Raw genomic sequence first — 24,142 nt, forward strand, 5'->3', positions numbered from 1 at the left:
GGTTATGTGTCTTTTTGTTAACCATTACCAGTGTTAGAAGGAAACAAAAGAACTCTGATAGTCTTTAAGTAGAATACCCTAATGAACACACACACACACACACACACATATATATATATATATATATCTGTAAACTTACAAGGATTATATTATTTATATAAATTTGTGGACAAATGCTGATAAAGAGCCATTGCTTTTGAAAGTGCCAGAAGTCAAAATAAATGATCCTGTCCTTTCTGTATGCTTTGCTCATCTTTTCATCTTTATTACTAAGTGTTCTTGTGGTATTTAGGAAAAGCCAATGTCAATTGAAACAGTGTCATGAAAGATGACATAATCTTAGAGAAAATGAGTAATAAGTCCTAAAACAGACTTCCAGCCATAAAGGAGGATCTTGTATCAGATCAACTCTGTCTGAGACAACTATAATAACTGAATAAAATATGACAGAACAAAACAAACACAATTTGAAGGTATCTCAGAAGAAACCAGACACTCAAGACTTGATTCAATATCCTAGCACAAAGAAAAGAAATGCAAGGGTCAATACAAAAGGCAGCCCCTTACAGCAAAGAATTATTGAGCTGAAAATGTGAATAGTGCCGAAGTTGAAAATCCGCAATGTAGAACAAAGCTGCGAGATTTCTGGATTTATTAAAAAGCCACAATTAATAAGATAATGTAGTATTACAGAAGTAAAAATAAATAACTCAATCAAATGAAATAGAGAACCCAGAAACATACTTGCACATACAGGCTAACTGATTGACGATAAGGTTACAACTGCCTTGGGAAAAGGATGGTTTTTTTCAATAAATATTGCTGGGACCAATTGGTTATCCATATAGATAATATATATGCATATAGAAAATATATAAAATCAATTCTAGGTAGGTTGTAAGTTTCAGATAGAAGAATATCTATGAGAAGTTGGGGTAGGAAAGGAATCTTTAAAAATTAGTGATTTTTCTCAAATCACTAATGAGAAAGGAAAAAGATTGATAAATGTGGCATCATTAAAATTAGGAAATTATATTCATCACAATCTAACAGTAAGAGAGTAGAAAAGCAAGTTATAGAGTAGAAGAGGATATTATCAAAACATATATTCCATAGAAGACTCATATCCGAATATATAAGGAACATCTACAAGTAAGTTAGAAGACAGATTTGTTCGTTCTTCTGGCAGTCCATGGTATGTTGAATATGCTTCATGAGCACCATAATTCAAAGGCAATACTTCTTCTTTGGTCTTCCTTATTCATTGTCGATTTTCTGCATGCATATCAAGCAATTACCATGGCTTGGGTCAGGCACACCTTAGTCCTCAAAGCGACATCTTTGCTTGCTATACTTTCAATGTTGCAGCAGATTTTCCCAATGAAATATGTAATTTGATTTCTTAATTGCTGCTTTCATAGGCATTGATTGTAGATCTAAGTAAAATGAAATCCTTGACAGCTTCAGTTGTTTCTCTGTTTATTATGATTGGTCCACTTGTGAGGATTTTTGTTTTCTTTACCTGAAGATGTAATCCACACTGAAGGCTGTAGTCTTTGATCTTCATCAGTGCTTCAAGCCCACTTCACTTTCAGCAAGTAAGGTTGTATCATCTGTGTATCACAGTTTCTTTCTTTTTATTTATTTTTTTAATTTTTATTGTGATCTGGGTGAATGTTTACAGAGAAAATTCATTTTCCATACAGCAGCTCACATACACTTTGTCTCATGACACTGACTGCAATTCCCCACAGTGCAATAACTCCCTTCCACTACCCCCCCCATAGTTACCTCTTCCCTGTGTCCTTCCCTCCCGAGCTGTCTCCCTGTGCACAGCCCTTCTATTTTCCCATGATTGATCTCCCCAAGGAGTGTATCTACCTAATATAAATGTTCAGCTCATATGCCTGTCTTCTGTTTGACTGGAAGCTACAGTAGTTCAATTCCAGACCTGAAGGGCAGCTAGGGGCTATCGTCTAGTAGTTGCATCAGGCTCCATCAGACCAGCAAACCTGGTTCCTTTTTTTTTATGATTTTGAGTTTTGTTCCACATTGTTCTCCCACTCTGTCCAGGATCTTCTACATAGATCCCCCTCTAAGTGGTTGACAGTGGTAGCTGAGCACCATCTAGTTCTTCTGGTCTCATAGTCATATAGGCTGAGGATCGCATGGTGTACCAGTCCCTTGGACAAATTGTTTCCATGTGTCTTTGATTTTCTTCATTCTCCTTTGCTCTGGATGAGGGAAGACCCATTGTTACATCTAGATGGCCACTTGCAAGGTTTAAGATCCCAGTCGCTACTCACCAAAGTAGGAGGTAGAACAATGTTTTGTGTAGTACATTATGCCAGTTGAGATTGATGTCCCCTGTGACTATGGTCCCAAGCCCACAGGTCCAACTACTCACTCCCTCTGGGTTGCTGGCTGTGACCAAGAAGTGACTACAACCTTGTCCAGTGTCAGCTCTACTATATACCTGGGAATTCTTACAGAACATACAAATAGACTTGTAGAACCATTGTCTGTCAACCCTATACATGATAATGGGCACACTCCCCCCTGCATAGGCATACCTAATAGTTCAGCCTGTCCACCCATCTGTCCACCTATAGATCAATGTTTGCCTTCACTGACAACACAGTATTGCATGTTCAAAAGGGTTCATCTTTGTGGTCTGTACTTCCTATGCACCTCTCTAGGTCTTCCACTTCCTCAATGCCACCATGTTGATCACTCACATTTGGTAGGTTGCCTTTCTCTTCACCCAAATCAATACTTGTCTCTACCTATCTAACAGTGTTTCCTCCCCTCACCTACCACCCCAGTAACCAAAAAAGAAAATTTCCTTCCATATAGAAACCTTACCTTGACTTTCTACAATAATGGACTAATACAATATTTATCCTTCTGTGATTGACTTATTTCACTCAGCATAATGTTCTCCAAGTTCATTCACATTATGCAATGTTTTGCAGATTCTACGTTATTCTTTAGGGTTACATAGTATTCCATTGTGTGTATGTACCATAGTTTGGTTATCCATTCTTCTGTTGATGGACACCTACATTGTTTCCATCTTTTTGCTGTTGTAAATAGTGCTGTGATGAACATGGATGTACATATATCTATTCTTGTCCTGGCTCTCACTTCTTTAGGATATATATCTAGTAATGGAGTGGCTGGGTCAAACAGTCTTTCTAATTCCAATTATTTTAGGAATTGCCATACTGCTTTCCACAGTGTTTTTATCATTTTACAGTCCCACCAGCAGTGTATGAGAGTCCCAATCTCTCCACATCCTCTCCAGCATTTATTATTTTCTGTCTTGTTGAAGTTTGCTATTAGTGCTGGGACAAGATGGTATCTCATTGTTTTGATTTTCTCTTGTAGCGTAGTGCCTAAGACACTTGACTGCTAACCAGAAGGCTGGCGGTTCAAACCCACCAACCACTCCTTGGAAGGAAGGTTGGGCAATCTACTTCTGTAGTGATACCACCTCGGAAACCCAAGGATGGGTCGCTATGGGTGTCAACAGCACGTAACAACAACAACAACAGTGGCTAATGATTGTGAGCATTTCTTCATATGTTTGTTGGCCATTTGAATATCCTCTTTGGTGAAGTGTCTATTTATGTCTTGTATCAAAAGTTCTTAGGAGCTCTGGTAGCATAGGACCTAAGGCATTTGACTGCTAACCAGAGGTCTGGTGGTTCAAATCCACCAGCCACTCCTCAGAAGGAAGATGAGGCAATCTACTTCCATAGTGATACTGCCTCAGAAATCCAGGGAGGGGTTGCTGAGTTGGGTCCCACTCAATGGCACATAACAACAACAACAACATCACAAGTTCTTAATGACTCTTCCTGTAATCCTGATACTGTGTTCTTCATATAGTCCACTTTCTTGGATCATTTGTTCGGCATACAGATTGAATAATTGTTGTGGAAGAATATAACCCTGATGCACACCTTTCCTGATTTTAAAGCACTCAGTATGCCCTCGTTCTGTTTGACTAGCTGCCTCTCTGTCTGTGTACAGGTTCTGTATGAACACAATTAAATATTCTGGAAGGCCCATTCTTCATAATTTTATCCATAATTTGTAATGATCCACACATTCAAATACCTTTGCATGGTCAATAAAACACAGTTAAACATCTTTCTAGTATTTTCTGCTTTCAGCCAAGATCCATCTGACATCAGCAGTTGCTATTATCTCTATTCCATGTCCTCTTCTTAATCCAACGTGAATTGCTGGCAGTATCCTGTCAATGTACTGCTGCAACCATTTTTAAATTATCTTTAGCAAAATTTTCTTGCGTGTAATATTAATAATATCATTTGATTATTTTTTCATTCTGTTGAATCATACTTCTTTGAAGTGAAACAAATATGGATTTCTTCCAAACAGTTGGTCAAGTAGCTGTCTCCCAAAATTTCTTTGTATAGATGAGTAAGCATTTCCAGCATTGTATTCATTTGTTGAAACATTTTAATTGGCATTCCATCAATTCCTGGAGCCTTGTTTATAGTCAGTGCCTTCAGTGAAACTTGGACTTCTTCCTTCACTATCATCAATTCTTGGTCTTATGCTACCTCCTGAAATGATTGACCATCAACCGGTTCCTTTTGGTACAGTGACTCTGTGTATTCCTTCCATCTTTTGTTGCTTCCAGCATAATTTAATATTGTGCCCATAGAACCCTCAAGTTTGAACTTGTGGCTTGAATTTTTTCTTCAGTTCTTTCAACTTGAGAATGCCAAGCATATTCTTCCCTTTTGGTTTTCTAAGTCCAATTTTTTGCACATTCCATAACAACAACAACAACATTATAATATTTTACTTTGTCTTCTAGAAGTTCTCTTTGAAATCTTCGGTTCAAAATTTTTGCTTCATTGTTTCTTCCATTCGCTTTAGCTGCTCTGCATTTGGGAGCAGATTTCAGAGTCTATGCTGACATCCCTTTTGGTCTTTTCTTTCTTCCTTGTCTTTTTTAAGACCTTTTGCTTTCTTTATGCATTATGGCCTTGATGTCACCCCACAATCTGTCTGATCTTTAGTCATTGTTTTTCAGTGCCTCATAACTATTCTTGAGATGATTGCCTCAAGGTTGCACTTTGGCTCCTGTGGACTTGTTTTGATTTTCTTATGCTTCAACTTGAACTTGTATATGAGCAATTCATGTCTATTCTGCAGTCAATACCTGGCCTTGTTCTGACTGATGATATTGAGCTTCTTGATCATATCTTTCCAAAGATGTGTAGTCAGTTTTATTCCTGTGTATTCCTTTTGATGTGGTCCAGGTGAATAGTCACCCTTTATGTTGTTGAACAAAGGTATTTGAAATGAACAAGTCATCAGTCTTGCAAAATTCTATCATGAGATGTCCAGCATCGTTTCTGTCACCAAGTATGTATTTTCCAGCTAACAATCCTTCTTATTTGTTTCCAACTTTCATGTTCCAATCACCAGTAATTATCAATGCATCTTAATTGCATGTTTGAGTAACTTTAGACTACAGAAGTTGGTTGAAAAAAAAGTTTCTTCATCTTCATTATTGGTTGATATGATAATTCTAAAAATAATCATATTCATTGTTTTTCTTTGTAGGCATATGGATATTATCCTATCACTGATAGCATTGTACTTGAGGATGGATCTTGAAATGTTCTTTTTGATAATGAATGTGGCACCATACCTCTTCCATTTGTCATCCACAGCTTAGTAGACTTTATGATTGCTTAATTTAAAATGGCCAATTCCAGTCCATTTCAGCTCATTTTGAGTTGTTTCACAATAGCTAATTAAGATCCTGAAATCTTTACTCTATCCATGTTGTTAAGGTTGCCTCTACTTTGAGGAGACAGCTCTTCTCCAGTCATAGTTAGAGTGCCTGCTACCTGAAGAGCTCACCTTCTGGCACTGTATCAGATTGTATTCTACTACTGTAAGGCTTTCCCTGGGCAATTTTTTCTTAAGTCAATTTCCAGGTAATCTTTCCTAGACTGTGTGAATCTAGAAGTTCTGCTGAAGCCTGTCCACCATTGATAACCTTCTTAGTATTTGTAATATTGGTGGCATAACTTCTATCACCATAGCAACATGCAAGCCACCATAGTGCTACAAACTGTCAGACAAGTGTTAGATACCATAAGAGTAACTGCAAATAGGGTTACATTTTTATTCTCAAAAGTCATGTTTAGATGTTTTCAAATGAGCAGTTGTTTTGTTCTGCACTTATTTCATGTCAATTCAGAAATGTTTAATAGAAGGTATTTTGGGCTAACAATTAATCATGGTATGAGCTTAATATAAATCTTTCCCAATGTCCTTGACAACATAGGTTAGCAACATGTTGCAAATTATGATACTGGAGGTTTAGAGAATAGAAAATAGGATTCTTCTCAAGGTACAATAGATTATTCATTAGAAAAACCACCAGTTTCAAAACACAGTCATGCCTTTTTTGTTAAAAAAAGGAATCAATTAGTTTTCATTTGGTTTCTAGTTTTCATTGAGCTACTCAATCAAGTTTGAGGGAGTAGGAATAAGAAAGAACATACTGAATACAAATTATCAGGAATATGTAATATACTTAACCAAGGTTTTTCTTATATTTTCATTGATAACGTTCTCCATTTATATGTTATATATATATTTTGAATTGTATTTTTCTGTATATATGTGTATATATATATATATATATATATATATATATATATATACAGAAAAATACAATTCAAAATTAGAAATACATTTCAACCTTAAATGAAATCAGGTAGAAGATAATGGTATCCAACAAAGACTGTACAATGAGCAAAGAATGCATTGTAAACATAAGCATAGTACTCTCATTAAAACTTTAAGCCACACTATTGGACTTGCCAGGTTTGTAAATGATGGACTGATACTGATTATTCATTAGCTTGTTTGCAGGCAGGAAGATAACATCTCCATAATATTTGATTACTTTGATGACCTTTTTTCTACTTTTTTTTCCATTGGGAAGATGAATTATTGTGGAGAAAATCTAATCTTTCATTTAAAGGTCAAAAATACTTCATCCTGACTATAATTTATTTTCAACAAGGTGAAAGAACTGTCATCATTATGACACCATGATAAGTAAAGAGTTGCTTTTCTTTTTCATCTCTACCATGTCACAAAAAAACTGTATCTTTCTGATCTTGATTTGGTGTCTACAGCTCCATTTAAGTTTTAAAAAGGAGTTTCCAACTCAGATGTCTCTGTGGCCCTAATGACTAATTAGTATGATGAAACATTTTGCTTTATCTTGAAAACACACCTATAGAAAAATTATTGAGTAATATGCATTGCTTTCCTTCAACTAACCCTGTTTTCCTGTCTTTTTTTCCCCCTTTTATTCTTCACCTTTGCCTGCTTTTTACTCTTCCAACTCCATGTTTTAGTCTCCTATGAGTCCTGGCTTTGAGGTAGGTACTAACTCTACCTGGCACTTGCAATCTCTTTTACTGTCTTTTTCAAACCAGCATTATGATATTAAATTGACATCAGGCAGTTGTCTACATTAACTGTATGAGAATAATCAGGTCAAAATATAACTGAGAATTCAACCCATTGAATGATAGGAAGTCTAAGGTTTTTGTTTTTGTTTGTTGTCATTTTTATTTAGTTATTGAGCTCTAAGACTCAAAAGACTTAAAAGAGCAATAAAGGCATTAGAGCAATCAATTTAGATTGTTAGGTTATATCAGATTCCTTGATTCTATAGCAGTGGGGTCTTTTCTATGAAATTGAGCAGACAGGTTGAGAGTAAAATAAAATACAGTCAGCCCTCACTCTGTAAGGCTCTAAGACTGAAGCTCACACATATTGGATGACTTATGATCCCAAGTGCCACAGATCCTTACAAAGGGTGAACACTATCCAATCTGCACAGTGTCCATTGTCATCAAATCAAAACCCGTTTCCACTGAGCACAGCACAGTGCAAAATGAGGACTCCCTGAAAATGAATATAACTGCTTGTCACATTTTCTGAATTTATCTTCTTTTTCAAGAAAGCTTTTAACCCTTAGGTATTTCCACAATCTACTTACTATTAAAGAAATGATGCCTTGCCGCTAGAAATATCAAGCCTCAAACCAAGAACAATTACATATGGAAAGGGTATAAATTTATTTTCATAAACATTTTAATTAAAACCCTTCCAAACTGGTAACTATTGGCCTTTTATCTGTCTTGCGCAATTAAAAATTTCAGTGTGGAAGAGAAACATTTAGGTAAAGTGTTAAAGCAGAGCCTACAACAGTGCTCTCCTTGTGATGATATGTTTTGACCAGTTAACTTGTTAATGATCCGTTTTCCTTATATCTATATCTCTGACCAACTGAGAGTTGACATAGTATTATTTTCCCTCATGAGAATATAAGTTTCACATATCATTATTAGTGTCCATTCTAAGATTGTTTTTTGAACAAAAGAAGCTAATGAGAACACAATCAGAGCGTGTTCTGGGTTAAATAAAATTGACAAGTTAAGATTTCTGATTCATAGGAAGAACAAATTGAAGAAATGTATTACAATAATACTAAATTCCTGTATTTGGAAAGAACTTCACAAAATGTTCTGTACTTGGAAAAGTCCAGATGAAAACTAAGGAAATGTAATTTTTAATATACTTGTAAATTTAGGTTTTGTAACTTAAAAATCCCTTTCAGACATAATTTTAAATGTGAATTATCTTCCCTCTCAAGTCATCCTTGGGCTTGAAGCCAGACAAGGATGGGAAGCATTTTCTTCTGCCTTCGCCCATGCTGCAGTCAGGAACAGATTAAGAACAGGGAGACTGAAAAGTAGTCTGATTTTCTTTGGAAGTGGTGCAGATGAAAGGCAGCCAGCCTTCACAGTACAGTTCCTGATGGAAATAAGATTCATATGCTGCATGAGCTGCTTTTCTTGGATTTTGTTTATATCTAGTTTGCAGGAAAGGTAACAGACTATTCTCTATACAGATGCCTTGGAAGAAAATGATGCATAAAATTTGACCAAATATTCTTCAGAGAAATATTTTAGTTACAATGTGTAAATAGCAGAATTAAGGAACTTGGTTATGGAAACCTGATCATTCCACTTTCAGCATGTTGTGGTCAATTTCCACTTCTAGGTTTATAGTCCTTGAGTGCAAAAGAATACAATAATAGATAAATTCTAGGCTGACCTAGAGTTCGAAAGGCAGACAGTACCCAAAGAAAAATTCAAAAAAAAAAAAAGGTCTTTGTAAAAGCTTCCTGATATTTTTATATTTTAATAATAAATATTTGTTTACATAATTAGTCTCTCCTGTTGCTTAGATTACTTCAAGTTTTTATTTTAAAAAATGCTGAAATACGCATTCTTGTATGTATTTTTTGTAGAAGTATTACTCTGGTCCCACTAAGCATTTGTTAAATTTATTAGTAGTTTATATTCTTAGGAGCCAAGTGAATTAAAGAATATATATTTTAAATGTTGACATTTTGTCAAATAGTTTTTAAAAAACTAGTTATATAGTTGGAAAACTATATAACTCCATCAATAATAGTATAGGAGAGTTTCCCATTTCTTTATATCCTTCTCAACAATAAGTTTTATCAATATTTTTCAGGTTTTTTTTTTTTTTTTTTTTGCTAATTTGATAGGTAAAAAAGAAATATCTATGCCTAAATAGGTTTATAGGTTTTTCCTTATTGAGGATGATACACATCTTTTTAATATATTTATTGACTGTTTATATTTCACATCCTGTGAATTACCTGCTTATGTCTTTTGGTCTGTTTTTCTATTGATTGCTTAATAGTTAATTAGGATCTTTATATATTGTTACAGATTGAATTGTGTAACCAAAAAAAAAAAAATGTATTGTAAATCCTAACATCTATAACTATGATTATAATCCTGTTTGTGGATTGTCTTTGTTATGTTAATGAGGCAAAATTAGTATAGGGTGTATTTGGAGTAGATCTCTTTTGAGATATAAAAGAACAAGGTTATTGTTGTTCTCTGCCGTTGAGTCGGATCCGACTCATAGTGAACCTTCCTTGGGTTTCCGAGGCAGTATCACTATGGAAGTAGATTGCCCAACCTTCCTTCTGAGGAGTGGCTGGTGGGTTTGAACCGCCAGCCTTCTGGTTAGCAGTCAAGTGCCTTAAGCATTATGCTACCAGAACTCCTAAAAGAATGAGGAGGGATTGGGAAAGAGAGATGCCAAGCACATGAATAGTGCTTGGAGCAGAAGTTGAAGAGACAGGGACCTTCCTCCAGAGCTGACAGAGAGAGAAAGCCTTTGAGCCACCTGGAATTTGAACATCTAACCTTCTAAACTGTGAGAAAATAAATTTCTGTTTGTTAAAGCCATCTACTGGTGGTATTTTTCTTATAGCTGCACTAGATAACTAAGACATATATTATGGTTTTAATCCTCTATTTAATAGCCTATGATAGAAATATGTAGTCAATGTTGTGTTTTTGATGTTTTTTCCTGTACTTCATTGTTAACATGAAGAAGATAAACCTATATTCAATCATCCTTTTCCTATGTCTTCACTGTTCAGAATAAAGCAATATGGACAGATTAAACATAATATGTTTGCCAAAGGATTGAGGTAAATAGTATTTTTTTTTCTTTTGAGGTAAAAGAGATGAAATAATAGTAGAAAATGAAGCAGAATGTAAGACACTAGGTGCCCATTGTGACCACAGGATATAATTGGTGACATGACTTTAGAAAAAGTAATTAGAAAGGCCTTATGGGATGTTTTAAGATTAAATCACTTCAAAGTTATTTTCAGATATTTTAAATGTCTTTAAGAGGGCATTTACTATTATCGCTTCATGATTATGGGACTCTACAGAAAATGTATTTTTGGTGGATTAAATGCTTCTACTCCAGTATTTTTGTTTATTCTTAACATTCAGCTTATCTTAAAGAAATTAATAAGATTCAAAGGCTCATCCCAAAACTCTTCCATGTGTTTAATCATTTAATAGCCTTATGTTTTGTACCCTTTAGTTTTTATGAAATATAGAGAATATTCCCGTCAAATTTTAATGTGAGTGCATATTTCCTAAATAGGATTTATCATAAATTGCTATTTTTTCATAAAGGTTTGCTCACTCATATTTAACCAAGACAGGCGTTATTCTATATGAAACTCTTGGTGGTATACTTTCTTAGAAAAAACAAAACAAACTCACTGCCATCAAGTCAATTTCTACTCATAGCAACCCCTCCTTGGGTTTCCCAGGTGGTATCACTATGGAAGTAGATTGCCCAACCTTCCTTCCAAGAAGTGGCTGATGGGTTTGAACCGCCAGCCTTCTGGTTAGCAGTCAAATGCCTTAGGCACTACGCCACCAGAGAGAATGCAATACTGGTATGGCTTCCCTTGTTTTCATGTTTTTGTTTTTGTTTTTCAATAAATGAAAACAATAACTGTATGAGCCCATATTGGGGGGAGATTTTCTAAGAAATATTCGCAAAAATGGCACATTCAGTTATTGCTTTCATTTATTGAAAAAAAAAAAATGAAAAAAAGAGAAACCATACCAGTATTGTATTACCTATCTGCTATTGAGTATGATCTTGATACACTTCATAATATCCAAAGTTGATCCTTGTCAAATGAGCAAATGAGCAAATAGTGAGGGGGAAAAAAAAATCTAATGCTGAAGGAAACTACTGTGATGTTTCTAGCAAATAAGTATTTTCCAGGATATTTTCCAATGTATTAAAAATCTGTCTAGAATTAAGGACTTTACTCTTGTATTCTGGAGTTCCAGGAATCCTGGTTATTCATCTGAATTAAATGTTATTTTTCCATTTAAACATCCACCATGATACTCATGTACTACATCTGCCAGATGCGGCAATATTTCTTTTGATGATTATATAAACTAGTTCTCCAAATTCAAGCTGATCAGTGTAAACTTTCAATGAATAGAGAGAACCAAGAATACTCAATACTCTAATCAGCACTTCCCTGCTGCTCAGAAAAGTATATACAGCATTGGTTTTGGGGAAAAGGAGCCCTTCTGTAAACTTAATAAGATTTCGAGACCTACTTTTGATGTCATCTGTTGCCTGCTTTCATTCAAAGTGTCCATCTATCATATGTGAAGGCTTAATTCATACTCTGAACAAAAACCTGCAGATGTATTATCATAAACATGAGCTCTGCAAGAGTATTCTTCATGAACTAGGGTGAAAAATGGAGGTATCAAATACCACTTGCCCCTATTTATAAATAAATAGATTTTAGGAACAACTGGATTTATAATGAAGGCTCTGAATGGCCTGCTTTTCTTTCAGGCAAGATGCCATGGCTTCCCTAGCATTCCTATCATTCCTACCTTAAGATACAAATATTGCTGAGGGAAAGTGCCCTTTGCTGTTACCAGCAACAGTCATTTACTCAGTGACCATTTGTATCCATCTAATGTAATGTGGGCCCAGCCAAATGTAAATGCCTCTCATTTACTTCCTGACCACTCCTAATACTGAGCTCTCAGAAGTGTACCATGAAAAAAGGTTGTTCATGCTGACTTTTAGAGCTCATGTGTCCTGATGCATGAAAAATAGAATAAGATCATTGTATAAGAATTGAAAATTAGAAGGGTAGAATAAGAGGTTGGAATTGAGACTATAAATTAGACTTCCAAGATATCCAGAAATAATTTAGCTTCTAAAATATTTAACTATTTTCTAATATGTTTAGATTCATTAATTTACTTAGAGAAAGTTTTCTGATATTTGGATCAGTGTGCTCAGATTAATTCCTTCCTTCCTTCTGAAGAAGAGGTAAAGTGTTGTCTGTCAGCTTATTGTACTGTGCTGGCTTGCATGTTCCTGTCATGCTGGCAGCTATGCCAATAGTATTTCAAAACCAGCAGGGTTACCCACAGTTAACAGGTTTCAGCACTGCTTCCAGCCTGGGAAGAAAGACCTGGCAATCTACTTCTAAAAAAATGGCCAGGGAAAACCTTATGAATAATAGCAGAAGACTGTCTGATGTAGACCACAAGATGAGCCCCTCAGGTTAGAAGGCATTCAAAATATCATTGGAGAAGAGCTGCCTCCTCAAAGTAGAGTTGACCTTAATGATGTTGATGGAGTAAAGCTTTCAGGACTTTCATTTGCTGATGTGGCACAATTCAAAGTGAGAAGAAACAGCTGCAAACATCCATTAATAATCAGAACATGGAATGTACAAAGTATGGATATAGAAAAACCAGAAATAGTCAAAAATGAAATTCAATACATAAATATCAACATCCTAGGCATTGAGGAGCTGAAATGGACTGGTATTGGCTATTTTGGATCAGACAGTGTTATGGTCTGCTATGCTGGGAATGTTAAGTTGTAAAGGAATGGGATCACATTCATTGTCATTGTTTTGGGAGTAAATGTAGGGAAATGCAAGGTGAAACAATGTTCAGAAGTCATGAACAAATATGTCTCTTTCTACAAATGTCTTAATTGTGGTGTGTTGCTTTCTCTAAAAATATCACTGAGTGATAGATATGATTTCAATGAGTTAGGACTTTTCTGTATTTTTTAAAGCTGAAAGTTTTTCTTTTTCTCTTATAAGTAAAGGGAAAAAAATCACTTCTCTCTTTTTCTCTCCCTCATTTTTTCTCTTTGAGTTACATTAAAATCTAGTCTTTGGTCCTGCTATGTTGTTCAGGAGGACATGTGTACATCTGTATGTGCATGTGTACACATACACAGGGCAGCATGTTAAACACTGGTTTTGGTAGGCTAAAGTTCTATAAGATATTCTAAGCCCTTCCCAGTTATCCTCATGAGCCATTTTTGAAGGGAGAGGCTCTGACTTTTGTAATTTTGGACTGCGTTTATGGTGTGATTTTCCAGCTTCTCCTTGTTGTCTCCAAGGCAGTAATCAATGGGAAAACCTCTTTCCAGATTATTCCATTCAACTCTCCAGTACACTCATAAAACTAAGCCACGCCCCTGTATTTGGGCAAGTGAGAATACTACGGGGATGTATGTCCTAAAATCTCTGTCCTCGGTTTTCTACATAATCTGTTAACACTCCACCTCACTGTTTTATATGTAGACCTCGTCCAACACTTAAAGCTCCAAAGCAAAAGCTGTTAACATGCGAAGTTATTTTCTTCCTTGGTGGAAATTCTCATTTTATCAATTTAGAGTGCATGACATTAATGTTGAATTGCCTTCAAGCAAAAAGAGAGGTAATCTTACTTATGTTATGTCTCCCCTTTCCTCCAGGAGTCCACAGATTTGTAGGATGTTGGTAACTGACATTTTGAAAAAGCAGTGCATGTAATATGCAACAATTCTGGAGTAGTTCTGGTGCTTTCTCTGCAAAGGGTGGATCACTTAAGAAAATAGTAAGGTTCCTTTACCCTTCATTTCTGTTTACTTAAAAAGAGTGAAGCAATAGAGAAGAGTTAATGTAGCTTCCAAGACTACTTTAGCACTCAGTGAATCTCGATTACCTTGTATTTTTAATAAGAGATTGTATATGTTATTACTTTGAAAGCTTTCACAAATTGCTGCAAACATTAAGAAATGGATTCTCCACTGTAAAACACAGCATCCATCACTACTAAGTAGGGGACACACTTTCTTTTTTTCCTGCCCTGTAGCAACCGTTTTCACTGTTATGAAAAGGTGTTGATTAGCTTTTATTTATGCTATATATTTAGGGTATCCAACCGAGGAGCCAAACTCATTTATCTGGTATGCTTGGCAGGTAGTTCAAGGGATATAGATTCAGAATTATAACAGAATAGCACTGAACTATTTGAAACTCACCAAATACACTACCCTCTACTCAGATAATTACAGGGTATAGAAACACAAATGTTCCTGTGTGAACTCCATTTCCCTGGTGTCTTCAGACTTTTCTGTTGCCCAAGAACTGCTCTGTGCTGGAAAATCCCTAACTCTCCATAATGTGCTCTTATAAGTGTTGTTGAAAGAAGATGATTGTTCCCCTTTGCTTTAGAAAGTGGTCAAGCTCAGACTCAGCATTCACAGCAATGTTTTACCAGCTGCAACTCTGTGTAGGGTTAGGTAATCATTTCCACGTGGGTAAAACAGGTTTCATAGTACTGTACATGAAAGAATATTTCTGCAGCCTGAAGACTGAGTTGTTCCAAATCAAATCTTTTTTTTTTTTTTTTTTTTGCTAATAGTACTCAGCATTGTCATTGCATGGGAGATAGACTTCAAGGTCCACACCAAATGTCTCTTCTTCAGGAAACCCCTTTTCTGAATCCTGGACCATGGATGTGGTTTATGTTTTCTTCAAACCCTTACGTATATGAACATTTATCTTATTCTGTGTGAGGGAGTATATTCCAGGAGTTGCTGATATAGTAGTGGTGAGAAAAATAGGCAAGATGGAACTTATATTGAAGGGAAACCTGGTGGTTAACTTTGTGTGTCAACTTGCTTGACTGGGCCTGGTTGAGTGGCTGGGCAGCTAGTGGCAGTTATTCCCCATGATGAGACTGACAATCAACTCCATGGTGGGATCTACCACAAGCAGCTCAGTAGCTGCTTTAGGGACGTGGTCAGCTTCCTATAAACAAGAAACAACTTCGTGAATGGTCTCTAGCTTATGGCACTCTTAAACCCTGCATGTAGCCATGTCATTGTTCTGCTATGCTCTGCCGACCTTGGGACTTTCAATGGACTTAAATTAATGGCCTGCCATGTGGTTTGGTAACATCTTGACTGTGCCATTTTATTTGTCGACCTGGGGCTTATTAGCCTCAGCAACCAGTAAGCTGCCTGAGTAAAGAGGTGCCTCTAGCTTCAATGAGCTGGGAACTGGAGGCAGAGCTGGAGCCCAAGGCTGAGGGGCTTTCACACAGTCCCTAGAGCCTGGCACTTTGAACTCAGACCTAAAGCCTCCAAACTGAGAGAATAAACTCCTGTTTCTTAAGGCCATCCCATTTGTGGTATATATTCTTGTCAGAGTGGCATTAGGTAACCAGAACACATAAGAAAAATAATCGCAGGCTACAGTAATAGCTATGGGAGAAATGGGGTGGTGTGATAGAGAGTAAATGAGTTGTGGGGTGGTATGGAGGTCTATTGGAAAAGGTGAAATGTAAACTGAAATCTGAAGAATAAGGAGGAACCATCTATGCAGAAAAAAAAGGAAACAGGAAATATAAACATTGATAGTTTCAGTAATGTTATGTACAAGATTTTATTGAATAGTAAATGCCCTGGGTACAGAAACTGTTACTCATCTTTTTGTCCTGTAACATCTGAATGGGGCTTTCAGGTATAATTTGTCCTAAGAAACACTTGTTAAATAGGTTTATCTTGATAGCAGTGGGTCTTGAAACTTCTAGGATAAAATGTTCATGTTTTGTTGGATCTGTTTTACCACAGTTGTGTAGTATCTTTTCATCATAACAACACATGTATAGGAAAGTTAACAGCCATCCAAGCGATGCTTATAAAATGAACATATTGCAGTGGAGTCGGATCCGACTCATAGCGACCCTTCCTTAGGTTTCTGAGGCAGTATCACTACAGAAGCAGATTGCCCAACCTTTTTTCTGAGGAATGGCTTGAGAGTTTGAACCACCAGCCTTCTGGTTAGCAGTCAAATGACTTAGGCACTATGTCACTAGAGCTCCCACTTATAAAACAGAAACTGTTTATTCAGCTACACATTGTGTTCTATAAAAGATACATGGCTCAGATGCTATCCTTAGAGCACAGGTAGGCTCTTCTGTAAGTCAGGGTTAAGGGGTTCACAATCTTTTCATACCACATTTTGGCATGTAGAACATATTATTACTTGATTATTCTCATTGTCACTTATGCGCTCTTTCTTCTTGAAAGGAAGAAGAAAACTTCTATTTTCCATGTTAGCATAAAATCATGTGAGAGCTGGGAGTGATTTAAGGAGAGAGAAATCAGTGGTACTATCTAGAGCAAAACCACCTGAATTTATAGTCTGCCACTTACAAGCTGTGTAACTTTGGGCAAATGATTTAACCTCTCTTTCTTTGTGTGTTTAAGTGAATTAATGCATGTAAAGTGCTATGGAAATAGTTTAATATATATAAAGATTATGAAATGTGTTTTCCTATTATTTCCAAAAGTCTCAGACTACCCATGGGCCAGATTTAGTCCCTAGATAAGTTCTTTTTTGGGTGACTGGCATCTTGTTATAATTTTGTTTTTATGGAGTTGCCAACATTTGGAAATGGAATTATTTCATAAAAACACTGGGACTTCCTGATGCTTGGCTTTGAGACTCATATGTAAGCGATTAGCAGTATTTGAACAGTGATCATTCCTTTTACATTAAGTCTGTCCCCTTCTGGTTAGCAGTCAAATGCCTTAGGCACTATGGCACCAGAGTGTCTTCCAATTTACTATTGTCTCCACCATTCCATATTGCATTTCCAACATTGAAGGCCATTCATTTATGTCAACAGTGTACAGTTATTTCAGTTTACTACCCCTCTATTTCTGGAGCAGAAGAGTTCTATATATTCAAATTCATTTTCAATTTTGATATGCCAAGCAGAAAAGTACTAAGAACAATTGCAGTTAAAAAAAAATCCTTAGCCTCTCTTAAAAATTTTTCTAAAAATGTAAAACAGATGTCAAAATTGAAGTCAATGTAACATTAAACTTTAAGACATATTGAAGTTTGTATTTTTAATATCTCTATAGAAATGTCTCATCCATTATTTCTATGCATTTAATTGAAAAGTATAATTACCTGCTTCAATCAATGCTTGTTGTTTGTCATGTACCACTAACATTTACAACATGTAACATGTCGTGTACAGTTTCCATCCACAGAGGACAAATATGATTAAGACACCTTCCTTATCTGAGATGCTAATTGCTAATGATTGAAACAGATCCATGAAGACATAATGTACACATATATGATAACGTGTTCTCTACTTTTCTATTTTTCTTTAACTTAAGTGGAGGTTCTGTCTCTCAAAATCCAGTCCCAAAATGGGTTGTAAAATAAATTTTAGCTAATAAACATTACTGTTTTAATACTGCACAAGTTTTCACTCAAATCGTGTTTTTGTAAGGTGACTTGTGTATCAGGACACCTTATGCTTGATTTTTACATCACTGGCAATAAACAAAACATGACTAAAGGAAACTTTGCCTCCTCTTTCCTAGCTTTACTAATGAAGAGAGTTCATTTCAACCCACTCAGTAGAATATATCTTGTTAGGAAATTGTGTCAGGGTTCTGCTAAATGTCTAAAGACATGCTGGCTGTTGGAGTTTCCATCATGTAATCTAAGTAATCATTTCCTGAGAAGGTTCCAAACTTGCTGAATCATTAATTTCACATAACAGGTTAAAGAAGCAAACTCAATCTCTAGAAAAGCATGCTACATTGCCTTCGTTAGTGCTCGGTGTATATAGTTCTAATGCTGGCAGTAATTTTAAATGAAACACTAAGTATAAGGATTTTACAGACTTTAGGAAAATCACTGATACATTATTTTAATCTCTAAAATCCTTCCTGGCTTTAAAATTCTGTTTTCATCATTGCTCAGTTCTCATAGTCTCTCCTGTCCATGATGTTCTTACATTGAGGACACAAGAGACTTATTTTTTCATCTTCTATAATTGCCACCTGATTTACCTGCATCAATCCAAATGCCAGGAGCCCTGGGGGTGCAGTCGTTAAAGCATTTGACCAAAAGGTCTATGCATCAAACACATCAGCCTCCCCCAGGGAGAAAGATGTGGCAGTCTGCTTCCTTAAATATTCATAACTACAAAGACCTTGGGCTTCACAACCCTGAGACCAAAAGAACTAGACGGTGCCCAGCCAAAAACTCAGAAAGGAATCAAAATTGGAGATCCTGGATAGAGTGGGAGGAAAAATGTGGAATAAATTTCAAAAACACAAAAATGACCAGTATTACTGCTCAGATAGAGACTGGTGGAAGCCCAGAGACCATGGCCCCAGGTCATCCTTGGGATCTGGAAGTGGACTCACTCTGTGGATTGGCTCTCAGCCCAACAGTAGAAAGACTACACCAGGGAGATGCACCCACCTTTCCTAAGGAGATGCATTGCTTAGATCAATTGGCCATGAGACATCAGAGGAACAGCATTCACATAGAGGGAAAGCTAGACATACAGGAATGTATAGATAAGAAGGGCACAAGGAAGGAGTAGTTGCAGGGAGACACAGGAGAGAGAAAGATAGTTTTTTTTATGGTTGGAGATGGAGTAATCGGGGCTATGAAATCAAAAGTTTATGAACTGTTGAGAGTAAAATGAATCTGCGTGTAAATTTACACCTAAATCACAATAAAAAATAATAACAAACATTAAACTCAAAAAAAATATAGCCTTGGTAACCCTTTGGGGCAGTTCTACTCTCTCCTACAGGGTCACTATGAGTCAGAATCAATTTGATAGCAATGGATTTGGGTTTATCCAAATACCCTACATTATAATTGTGTCAGTTGTCACAAAAGTTCCACACCTAAATTTTGAGCCAGACTTCTCCACAGACAAAAAGGAAAATTCATGGACCCAATGGCTATTATAAATATGTTAATTTTTAAAAGTTCACCCTCCTGCTTGTGCTTATTATATTTATAGAGAAAAGAATTTTAAATGTTTTTGCAATTTTTGAGCAAGTTTTTGCTCTGAACATAATAATACAGCAAAATGAAATAACATATAGCTGTTTCTTTTCCAAAGTATTTCAACTTTGCTCCCCATTGTTGTTGAAAACCACCATTCTGCAGTTCAACTAAGTTCACCAAATGCATGCTGTCAAACTGGAACAGCAAATAACAGTTGAATTTAATTTAAACACTAGCTAGTAAACCTAGTAAAAGCTTCATTAGTGTTGATGGATAGGGAAGAATTTTCTCTTCGATAGAGAGTTAATTTTAAATAAAAATAATATTTAAAACTCTAAAGTACTGCATACATTATAATTAAATACACAATAATAAAATAAGGCAAATTAAAGAAGAGTTCAAATGATATTTCTTTACTTTGTAAAATAATGCATTGTTGTTGTTATGTGCCATCGAGTCAGACCCAACTCATAGCAACCCCTTCATGGGTTTCTGATGCAGTATCGCTACAGAAGTAGATTGCCCCATCTTCCTTCCGAGGAGTAGCTGATGGGTTTGAACTGCCAGCTTTCTGGTTAGCAGTCAAGTGCCTTAGAAGGTACTGGAAAATCTGGTCCTTTCAGTCAACTTTTTGCTTTGAATCTTTAAGTTTACCAACCAGCCAACTCATGGCCATCAAGTCAAGTCTGACTCTTAGCAACCCTATAGGACAGAGTAGAATGGCCTTATAGGGTTTCCAAGGCTATAAATCTTTAAGGAAGTAGAAGACTACCTGATCTTTCCCCTGCACAGCAGCTGGTAGATTTGAACTGGTGACCTTTTTTTAGCAGCCAAATGCTTTAACCAGTACACCACTAGAGCTCCTTTCATTAAGTCTAGTTTCATGTTAAAGAACCATGACGGTACAATGGTTAAGAGCTTGACTGCTAACTGAAAGGTCAATGGTGTGAATCTACCAGCTGCTGTGCTCCACAGGAGAAAGATGGGGTAGTGTGTTTCTGTAAAGATTCCAGAGAACCAAAACCTACTGCCATAGAATCAATTCCAACTCATACTGACCCTATAGGGTAGTTCTATTCTGTCTTATAGGATTTCTATTAAGTAGAAATCAATCTAATTCCTGTGTATTCCATCTGGTGAAGTCCACGTGTTTAGCCATTGTTCGTATTGTTGAAAAAAGGTATTTGCAATGAATAATTCGTAGGTCTTAAGAAATTCTATCATGCCATCCCCAGTGTTATTTCTATCACCAAGATTATATTTTCCAACAACCAATAATGCTTCTTTGTTTCCAACATTTGCATTCCAGTCACCAGTGATGATCAATACATCTTGATTGCATGTTCAGTCAATTTCTGACTGCAGAAGTTGGTAGAAATCTTCAATTTCCTCTTCTTTGGCTTTGGTGGTTGGTGCATAAATTTGAGTAATAGTAGTATTGACTGGTCTTCCTTGGAGACATATGAATATTATCCTATCACTGACAATGTTATACTTCAGGACAGATCTTGAAACAGCTTTTGTGATGATGAATGCTACACCATTCCTTTTAGTTTGTCATTCTCAGTGTAGTAGATCTGGTAGCATAGTGTCTAAGGCATTTGACTGCTAACCAGTCTGTTAGCAGTTCAAACCCACCAGCCACTCCTTGGAAGGAAGATTGGGCAATCTACTTCCATAGTAATACTTCCTTGAAAACCCAAGGAGGGGTCGCTATGAGTCGGGCCTGACTGGATGTCACATAACAGCAACGAAGCAGAGTAGATCATATGGTTGTCTGATTCAAAATGCCCCAAACTAATTCATTTCAGCTCACTAATGCCTAGAATATCTATCTTTATACATCAATCAAAACAAGGCCAGGAGCTGACTGTGGAAGAGACCATCAACTGCTCATATGCAAGTCCAAGTTGAAGTTAAAGGCAATTAAAATGAGTCCATGAGAACCAAATTATGACCTTGATAATATCCCTCCTGAATTTAGAGACAATCTAAAGAACAGATTTGATTCATTGGACATCAGTGTCTGAAAACCCAAGCAATTATGGGATGATGTCAAGAACATCACATGAAGAAACCAAGAGGTCATTAAAAATGTGAGAAAGAAAGAAAAGACCAAAATGGATGTCAGAAGAGACTCTGAAACTTGCCCTTGAGCACAGAGTATTTAAAGCAAGTGGAAGAAATGAAAAGATAAAAGAGCTGAACAGAAGATTTCAAGAGCAGCTCGAGAAAACAAAGCCAATTATTATAATGAAATGTGCAAAGACCTGGAGTTTGGAAACCAAAAAGGAAGAACATGCTCAGTATTTCCCAAGCTGAAAGAACTGCGGAAAAAAAAAAAAAAAAATAAGCCTTGAATTGCAATACTGAAAGATTCTATGGGCAAAATATTGAATGCTGCAGGAAACATCAAAAGAAGATGGAACGAATACACAGAGTCACTGTACCAAAAAGGTCCGTGTTCATCCATTTTAGGAGGTGGCATATGATCAAGAGCCAATGATATTGAAGGAAGAAGTCGAAGCTTCACTGAAAGAACTGGCAAAGAACAAGGCTCCAGGGATTGATGGGATACCCATTGAGATGTTTCAACAAACGGATGCTGCGCTGGATGCACTCACTCGGCTATGCCAAGAGATTTGGAAGACAGCTACCTGGGCCAACTGACTGGAAGAGATCCATATTTGTACCCATTCCAAAGAAAGGTGATCCCACGGATTGTGGAAATTAGCAAACAATATCATTGATATCACAGGCAAGTAAAATCTTACTGAAGATAATTCAAAAACAGTTGCAGCAGTGTATTGACAGAGAACTTCCAGAAATGCAAGCCAGATTCAGAAGAGAACATGGAATGAGAGACAACATAGCTGATGTTAGATGGATCTTGGCTTACCAGAAAAATGTTTACTTGTGTTTTATTGACTATGCAAAACCATTTGATTGTGTGGATCATAACAAATTATGGATAATATTGAGAAGAATGAGAATTCCAGAACACTTGATTGTACTTATGAGGGACCTGTACATAGACCAGGAGGCTGTTGTTTGAATAGAACAAGGGGATACTGCATGGAAGGGAGTGTTTCAGGGTTGTATCCTTTCACCATACTTATTCAATTTGTGTGCTGAGCAAATAATCTGAGAGGCTGCATTATATGAAGAAGAGCATAACATCAGGATTGGAGGAAGACTCATTAACTACCTGCAATAACCAGATGACACAACTTTGCTTGCTGAAAGTGAGAATGACTTAAAGCACTTACTGATGAAGATAAATGACTACAGTCTGCAATATGGATTACACCTCAATATACAGAAAACAAAAATCCTCACAACTGGTACAATAAACAGTTTCATGATGGATGGAGAAAAGATTGAACTTCATATTACTTGGTTCTACAATCAACACCAATACAAACAGCACTCAAGACATCAGATGATGTATTGTATTGGGCAAATCTGTTACAAAAGACCTCTTTCAAGTGCTGAAGAGCAAAGATATCTCCTTGAAGACTTAAGGTGCGCCTAATCCAAGCTGTATTTTCAGTTGGCTCTTTCACATGTGAGAGCTGGACAATGAGTAAGGAAGACCAAAGAAGAGCTGGTGCTTTTGAGTTGCAGTGTTGGAAAAGAGTACCATTGACTGCTAAAAGGACTAACAAATCTATCCTGGAAAAAATGGAGCCAGGATGCTCCTTGGAAGCAAGAATGGCCAGACTTCATCTCACCTACTTTGGTCATGTTGTCAGAAGGAACCATTCCCTGGAGAACAATATCATGCTTGATAAAGGTGGAGAGTCAACAAAAAAGGGGAAAAAGGCCCTCAATGAGATGGATTGACACAGTGGCTGTAATGATGAGCTCAGGTATAACAAGGATTGTGAGGCTGACACAGAACCAGACTGCTTCATTCTGCCGTTTGTTGGGTTGCTGAGTCCAAGACGACTCTATGGCACCTAGCCACAACAACAGCATAAGTAGGAATAGACTCAACGGCACACAACAAAACCAAGCTTCATGTTGAGGTTATCTTAAAATGCAAAGTAATTGGATTTGAGAGTGAGGCTTTTTAAACGTCTATTTCCTTCAAAATTTTCAATTTTTGAATTTTGCCTACTCTGAGCTTGATGTATCAAACAAACAAAAAATGTAATTAAGCCTTATGGTGTATACACCTTCAAATGACACTTCATATAATAATTGACAAAACTTCTTTTGCTTAAAATTAACTAAGTATTGATTATTAATTAACAAATGTATTACTGATTTGGAACTCTTAGAAATTTTTAGTTTTTGCATACGTCATTAGAAATAGAGTAATGATTGGGTAGATTACAGAAATGGTGGTTCTAAAAATTTACATAAATAATAAATACATTCTTACAGGGTAATGGTCTTGTTCCATTGGCTCTTATTCTGTCTTTCCCTTGTTTTTTATCAATAAAGTTTTTTTTTTTTTTTTTTTACATTTTAATGAAGAATGCACAGATACCACATACACAATTGCAA

At 36.3% G+C, this 24,142-nt stretch overlaps 1 protein-coding gene across 1 annotated transcript in view; it reads left to right on the top strand.

Annotated features, from left to right (window-relative positions):
* Positions 1 to 24,142, top strand: part of PRKD1 (protein kinase D1) — a 531,285-nt gene that overhangs the window by 392,132 nt on the left and 115,011 nt on the right. Inside the window, exon 5 of the mRNA XM_042782200.1 lies at positions 7,431 to 7,454. Coding sequence (XP_042638134.1) covers positions 7,431 to 7,454 — 24 coding nt within the window. The remainder of the gene's footprint in view (positions 1 to 7,430; positions 7,455 to 24,142) is intronic.

This window comes from Orycteropus afer, unplaced genomic scaffold (genome assembly GCF_000298275.1).
Source record: "Orycteropus afer afer isolate SDZICR_OR568_19922 unplaced genomic scaffold, OryAfe1.0 scaffold00260, whole genome shotgun sequence".
NCBI classification, from domain to species: Eukaryota; Metazoa; Chordata; class Mammalia; order Tubulidentata; family Orycteropodidae; genus Orycteropus; species Orycteropus afer.